The 8,198-nt window shown below is 34.8% G+C and overlaps 1 protein-coding gene across 3 annotated transcripts in view; it reads right to left on the reverse strand.

Moving 5' to 3' along the window:
* LOC129809922 (uncharacterized) overlaps positions 1–8,198 on the reverse strand; it is a 184,716-nt gene that overhangs the window by 58,089 nt on the left and 118,429 nt on the right. For all 3 annotated transcript variants that reach the window (XM_055860069.1, XM_055860068.1, XM_055860067.1), the window contains 2 exons: positions 663–740; positions 452–508 (listed from right to left, as the gene is read on the reverse strand). In XM_055860069.1, coding sequence (XP_055716044.1) covers positions 452–508; positions 663–740 — 135 coding nt within the window. The remainder of the gene's footprint in view (positions 1–451; positions 509–662; positions 741–8,198) is intronic.

Raw genomic sequence — 8,198 nt, forward strand, 5'->3', positions numbered from 1 at the left:
ATTATAAATTTTGTAGCTCATGTATTTTCTCAAATATTGTTTAAAACTGTTCTTAGGTTTATATATGAAACTATTTCAGTCAATAGAACTGGATATTACAGCGTTTTCCCGGTCCAAATCACATGTATTTAAGCTTACGAAGGGTGTATTTAATGTTTTGGCCGTTAGTGTATATCAAAATATAAAACTTTGTTTAACGTAATATACTATCGCAGTTGATGCAAATTGTATCCCTCGTATCAGATTCCTTTGCATTTAGTATATCCCATCAATTTCAAAGACAGTTCCTCAAAATAAGTTGAAAATCTAATAGTATGCAAGCAGCGTGTTTTGCTCAATTCACTGCAGAATCAATTGAATGAAAATGGTCCTCAAATTTTGAAAGTGTATCAGCAAAATTGAATAGTCTGTCGTGTGCTTAGTAAAAAAAAAAAGCTCAACGAGAACTTACCTCTTCGTGTTCACGTTGGAATTTTTCCCTCTTCCTCAGTGCCTCTTGAACTTTAAGCTGAAATGGGGTGAAAAGAGAATGTTGTTAAGGTATAATTTTCATAGGAGAACAAAATGCAAAAGTTTCATCAAGATAGAATAAGCTGATTTAATATTTAATTAGTTTTGTTTATGAAAGTCCTCAAAACAGCAAAATTGTATAGCATACTAACCCTATGGATGGTTTCCTCGAAACTGTTTTGTGGTCCTCCGTTAGCTTGGAAATGTCTCAGTCTTTCGATTCTCTCGTTCTGCAAAATATAAATGGTAAAATTATGAGCAAGAAATACCTTCTGACTAAGGTCTTTTAATGAGATGCTGCTGAGTATGTTTCAAATTTTAATTAACTTTGTGCCACAGTGACGCTAAAAAAAAGATCCGTCTGAACCACAGAAGTACTCTAATCATATTTGATTGTGATTTTTTTTTCATCCTTCGCCAGGATACACTACAAATTTCCAGACACAGCGCAAACATTCTCATTGCACTTTTCTGAATAATTCACTACTTTTTCATATCGCACATTTTCAAATGTAGTGACGCATCTAATTTTGAGAAGTCCTTATGCGATGCAACTATTTAGAATTTTAGCTAAGGTAAAGTACCCTCACTCGACCGGGTTCCTCGACTCGACCGGTGGGTCAATTTTTGAATGTTTGATGATTAATTTCTATGAATTTCTCACTGATTCGTATTATTCATGGAATAATTGACCTATTAATGGTAGAGGTCATACGCAAAATATTATAGCAAATATAAATTAAATTGAATAAATAAATCTACCGGTCGAGACGAGGAACCGGTCGATTTATAATTTTATCTCTTGACTTTGATATTATTTATATTTTTTTCCTCTGATAGAGTTTTCCGCCGTTCTCACTCTTGAGATTGGGCATCAACGCTAAGACGGTGGCAGCCGCTAAAAACCCAGATGTACTTTTGTCTTTCTTGTGCTGTTCCTTATAAGCATCAATGAAAAATATCTATCCATCTATCGAAAAAAATTATAACCTAGATTTATAACCTCGACCTTGTAGGGCGAAATGAGGCAACTTTTAATTGGGGTACCTTTGAAATTGGGCATTTCTCTTCTATGTTTAAAAGAAATTGAGGGTTATTATGGTGTCATTTATCTTCACAATTAATTTGTCCTTTTAAAAATAGTAAAAAAAAAGTTCTATTTCAAAAATGCCCCAATTCAAAGGTGACCCACTCCCCCTAAGGTTTTTTTTAAGTTTTTTTTTATTTTTCAGATCTAGAATTATCATTTATAGGTTTATTAAATTTTCTTGATTTTTTGGGTGCCCATTATTATAAGTTATTTGTTTGAAAATTTTAAAATATAAATAAATATTGGAATTAAATATTTATTATTATTTAAATTCATAATATTCCTGCTAGCAAGCAGCGTCACTTTAGTAAAAGTAGTTAGATCTGCCAAGTCACTGAAGTAGCGTTACAGTATCAGCTGCTCGAGATATGGCATGAAAAGACCCGAAAATTAATTATTATTCGGGAGTTTTTTTAATGTTCGAACTCAAATAAAGGACAGTATATATAATCAACTTCTGGATTCCTGAATTTTAAACGGTTAAGAACTATAAGCCACCAGTTTTCGGTGACCCTCCTAAAACACATTAGAGACGTTTCTTTTTACTTTTTTACTTCCATTTCCCTCCAATCCTTGAAAAATCAAGCTTGTTCCCGTCATGAGTCGCGCGGGAAAGTGGCGCGTGCCAAATAATGTCGCTCAGTTGAGCGCTCTACTGGAATTGAGCAAATCCTCCCACTCTGTCCCAAATCCCCGCCATAACACTATCCGAGTCCTTCATTTCCGGCATTTTCATACCTTCTCACTCTTCCTGAAAATTTTCCAAGTCAATGTGTGGAATAAAAAGCTCTGCCGAAATTTAAGTGCTTTATTAAGAAAGTGACTAGTGATTCCACAGAGAGATATCTCAATCAACGGAGCATCATCATAGGAGCAAATCCAAACATTTTTTGCCCCTTCTCACCGCATAGTTAAGCCTTTTTCGTGTCAATTCTCTTTACCAGGTGAGATGTGGAAGCACAAGGAAGTGCATAAAAGGGAACTTTGGTTCTTATGGTTATTTGCCCTTTTAATTCAAGGTGAAATTGCGGAGCTTGTGAGGCACATTGTTGAGGTCAATTAGAGGGCATTTGTCTAAAATCTTATTTCCTCCCTTTCAAGGTGAGTCCACGATATAAACAAAAAGCTTTTGGGTTTTTTTTTCGATTTCTTTTATTTTGGGATATATTTTGGAAGGCAGTTCGTGCTAACAATTCGTCCATAGGCTTCTTTGTCTTAAAAAATATTCAATATCGAATTTTCGAAGGTCAAAGTTAAACCACTTTGGTGAGCTTGTTTCTGAACCGATTTGCTTAAATTTGTAAAATAAACGAGAAGAAAAACCGAAGTAAACTTTTATTTACAAAAAAAGCTCTATTTGATAAGTGCGAGCATTCCGCACGCTTTACATATTTAATAGACATAAAAAGGTAAAAACTTACGTCGATGTCGGATAATTATCTTAAAAGGTACGATTAATTGTTCAAAGTTATTCGTTTAACGATGTAAGGACCAATTGTTCATTGGTGACTTCAAAATTTTTTTTTTGACTGAAGAAAGGTATTTTGTCCTCTAAATAGTCAGAAAAAATACTTTTTTGGATCACTGATAACCAGGTGGTTCTTTATGAAATACATATTTGTCAAGATAATCTTCAATACATATCCGGCATAGCTGCTTTCAGCATCCACCTAAGGATGAGGAGAGGGCTTGGGCGCGTCATAGTAATGAAAGATTAGGACCGGTGGATTCGGCTATCGACTGTCTTAACAATTGTTAAATAGGTCGCACGCTATACATAATTACAACTTTAATTTTGTTCTTGTTTTCATAAAATTTTATAAAAGCACTTATATCAGTAATCAACAGAGTACTTAATTGATTGATTCAAATCCATAAAACAAAAAAAAAACCTTACGAACCTTGACTGGGCAGGCAGAGGCGGTAGGATATATACAAAAAATCAAAAATTGATGCGTCATTACGCTCTATAATGTGCGATTTGGAAAAGAGGTTGGAAGATTGTACTTTTGACAAATTGCACGATGCTTTTAATTAAAAACCCAACTCGTTTATATATACGAGCTAATGTTTGAAGATTTTAGTGAAAGATGTGAATTCTATTGAATTGCAAAATAAAAGTCTCTGCAAGAGTGTCTGTCTCCTAAAGTGCAGAAATCTACACATCTTTTTACCCCAAAGCAGTGGATTAGTGTAGTGTTCATTGCACCGCTAAAACAGGAGATAGAGCACGAATCCCCGGTATTTGTGGCGTTAAAAAAAGGCGCCGTCTCGAGTGGTTGTCATTGTATTCACTACTCTTCTTGTCCATTAATGGCAAAATGCACTGTGAACAGGGACACGCTATAAACACCCATCCAGACACATTCTTGATTTCACCCATGCAATTTGCGAAAGAGAGTGCACATCAACACCGAGGGGACATCCAATGAATAGAATTATGTCTATAGCATCACTTTATATCCAATAGCCACATTTGTTCGTCTGCACGGTAGGAGCTTTTGGCACTGTGTGAATACATTCCCACCCACATTGCAACCCCTTGCAGGCCTTTAAAATTGACTGAAATTAGCGTGTTCATGATGCTACCGGCTGTACACGTTCTACGTTACCCACACCGGCCACCATCCAACACATTATTCCACGGGGAATCAAAAGAGAGTACCAGAAAGCAGAATTAAAGTTAACAGAAGAAGACGATTTAGGCAACAATTCATTGCATTCTCACACTGAAGAGGATGAGACTTTGCGGAATGCTTGAAGTAGATAGATGGACTACAAGTTATGATTTTCTTAAGGTAAAATTCAGGATTCCGAAGAAACCGATTTAGGTTCGGATATTAGGATTTGATAATGTAAGATCGGAAGAGTTTCTCTAGAATGACTAGAATCTTTAGCGTTTCTCCTAACGATCTACTCTCTAACGAGATCAAACGTGCACAACTCTCATTACTAAAACTCTTTACGAAACACCCTCCAAAACGATAATTCTCAGGCTAAGTAAAAGATTAGTTTTCTGTGCTATTTTGGAATCCTTGATCTTAGAATATCGATACCGTTGGTGAAAAATAAAAGAATTAAGAGAAATATCTACATAAACTATAAAATGAACAATTTCACTTTGAAAATGATAACATGTTTATTCTAGATTATGATAAGGATAAGCTCTCTTATACCTCTATTTTCTTATAAAATTCTTATTGAGAAATGCAAAACTGAAATAGTTTTGCGCGGAAGACTTCAATTTAAAGTAAATCTTATAGAAAGAATTGGGGTAAAATGCAATCAAAAATTATAGGATGTTGTCTTATAAGTTCTATTTGTATATGTCCTTTTAGACATAAGAAATCCCTAAGAAATGAAAATAAATCCCAGCGATTTAACTAAAACTTCAGAATTGTCATAATCTGATTGCGTCCTCATCTTCTTGCCTTTCTTTCCCATTGTCTTTGGCACAAGAATCTCCTCTATTGCCAAGTTCTTCGTAGAGAAATTCCAACTCACTCGAGCATGAGTCATTTTAGTTTTGAATTTCTCAATGTGAATTTGAAGTGAAATGAAAATGTGCCTTTTGGAGCGATATCATTTGATACATAACAAATCCCCGTCATTTTCTCTTTTGGTATGTAAATCCTCCCACTCCGGATTTCACCCTGAAAATCTTTCGTTATCATACCAAACACTTTGGCTTATATAATGCCCATTGCTGAGAACGCAAATCGTCTGAGGAACACCGATCAACATTAGTCAAATCATTTGTCGAAGGGACATCCTTCCGGCTGCCAGATTAGCCCACACCCTAGCATCCGTAAGATATTCTCTTTTCCATCTCCTCCTGACATATCATCATGCTCTCCTGGACTTTTACAACACGACACGGTGGGTAGAATGGCATAAAATAAAAATTGTCGTAAATTTTTTATCTGTCCCACGGTATTTGCAAGAGTGATGATGATAATAACATGCAGAAATAAAAAAAAACTTCATTAAAATGAATGTGAAACATTATCTACATGTGACGGGGGCTTGTACGGTAGTTGACACTCCACAAATTTGCCCACAATTTTCCAGCCATAGTTATGTTCCACAATAGAGCTACCAAACGATGAGATTTGTGGATGGACAAATCTTGCAAAATGGAAATGGATTTGCCGTTTTATGCACTATATCCTTTTGCACTTTCTCCTTTAGACACTCAGACAGGATTATTAGAGGGGTATGTCAATATTTGCAATAACTACGAAGTTTTAGAGATCATGACAAGTACTCCGTACAATTCACAGCATCATTACAGAGAATTGTTTAGGGTAAAGCCATAGTTTATGGTCACTGTACCGTAAGTTCGGGTGACTTTGACACCCTCCTGTTCATAAGCTTTTATTTAATTCTAATGTCTAAGAACGGTTCTCACTGATCAGACATGGTAGATTGGATCGGTAAAGACAATATTTACTTAAGTTCTAGAAGTAAAGAAAAGCTTACGAACAGGAGGGTGTCAAAGTCACCTGCACTTACGGTAATAATAATAAGGCTATTTTAGTAAACTTAGGAGAGTTTTTAATTTTTTTTTAATTCTGGGAAATTACTGTAATTGATACTATTATTAATTACTATTATTGACCATGCATATTTTATGAAATGTGGCCTATACCCAAAAGTATTTTTTATCGATACGGTAATTACGATTATTTAATATCTTTTAAATTTTAAATTTCAAATTATTGTTATATAGGGTAAGTGTGTCAAATTCCGGCCATCTTTTTTATTCCTCGATTTTCCGCAAAAGAAAAACAGAAAATGTAATTTCGACAAACGAGATGACGTGAAATAGACATTGGAAGAAATCCCGAAGAGCAAGGAACTATGAGAATAAAGGTGGCCGAAATAGGGGACCAAAGCCATGTTCACTCAGAAAAAGGCAGTTCTAACTTTGTATGGGATTTGCAAAAATGCAGCTCTTGTCTGTAAGAATATTTTAAGAGCCGAATCAACCTAAACATGTCGTGCTTAGAATCAAGAGCTGTTTTCTAAAACAGATCAACTAAGAGCTGCCGCGTCTTGAGCGAGAGAGAGAGAGTACCGTCTCTCCAGAGAAAATTTTCAGTGACTTCCAGTGCTGTCAAATGACAGACAAAATAATTCACAGTGCAATTAATTCGCAAAGTTGTGATTGTTTTCGCGAGTTTTTTCAATAAAATTATAGTGAAAATTGTGGGGAGAAGCCTCTACAAGTAGTGAAGTGTCTTGTGGTGCAAAAAAATACAGTGCCGATAAGAATTACGTGGAAATTTGGTGAAGTGAAGCTCGAAAAATAGGAAAATATTTTTTTCTTGAAAATTAGAATATTGTGCCCCTCGAGCTCGCTCAAGTGTCTGGAGTGTTGTGAAAAGGTGGTTTTTTTATTTAGAAAAACTTATATAGAGGAAAAATTAAAAGATTTTTGTGAGATGGTTCGGGTGAAAAAAAAATTGTAAACATGTCGGGCATCTCGCTCAGCGATAATCGGATGGAGAAATATCTTCCCAAATGTGAGTTTTTTTTAGTCAAAAATTGATCAATTTCGCTTGGATTTTAGGAAAACAATAGGGAATGTGAAATATTATAAATTAAGAAGTGTATACGGTGGCATAGGGCAATAAAAAAACGTGAAATTCTATTGTGTTTTTAATTGTGAGTGTACGTCAAAATTGTTGCGATACAGCAGAAAAAATCTGATACTAGAATCAAAACTCGTTATGCTTTGCTCCAAGAACTTGTTAGTACTTAAAATTCTTCCAGAGACTATTTTTGCCATCTCTGAAAATTTAAAGACTGTACGTTCTTGAACCAAAGCATATTTTAAAATAAATGCTTTCCTTCAAGTAAAATAGTCTTTAAGCTCAACACACGAATGCCCGTTCTTATATCAAGAGCTAAATTAAGAGCTGTTTCCACAGAGCTCTTTTCTGAGTGTTTGTATTTTTATTCATTTTAAAATCTACTTAGAATGATTTTTAGAGAAAATAAAGACGATAAATTGTTAACAAGTTTCCAAGCAACACTCCTTAAGAAAAAGGAATAAAAATATCAATTTGTATTAAAAATATTACATTTCAAATTTGAGGCTTTGGCGCTTGCATGCAACTATGCCGAAATTTGGCACACTTACCCTACTTTTTTTTCGTTTTATGATAAGGCTTCACGCGTTACCTAGAGATAATATTGTATTGCATTTATTTGCTAACAAGTGCTTTTAGTACATTTGCCGGGGGCCTAAGTGGATCACAGTGGATAGAATACTATTTCTATAACTGCAAAGTCTCGGGTTCGAGCCTAGGTAACTGCAGATATTTCAATTGTCATATTAGTTTGGAAATCGTCTAGATAATGAATGGAAAAGTAATGTCAATCCATTGACAATGAAACGTCTAAACACAGAGAGTGACTGGTAAGAATGGATTAAGACCTTTTTTCGCTTTATTTTCTTTATCAGGTCTAGCAAACGTGTTGAAGGATTTTGGTCACAATTTTTCAAACAAAAAATTGATATTTTCAAATGAAACTTACATATAGAATAATTAAGGAAGAAGCACGTAGGGTATATATAGATATATAGTTA

Source organism: Phlebotomus papatasi, chromosome 1 (assembly GCF_024763615.1).
Source record: "Phlebotomus papatasi isolate M1 chromosome 1, Ppap_2.1, whole genome shotgun sequence".
Taxonomy (NCBI): Eukaryota; Metazoa; Arthropoda; class Insecta; order Diptera; family Psychodidae; genus Phlebotomus; species Phlebotomus papatasi.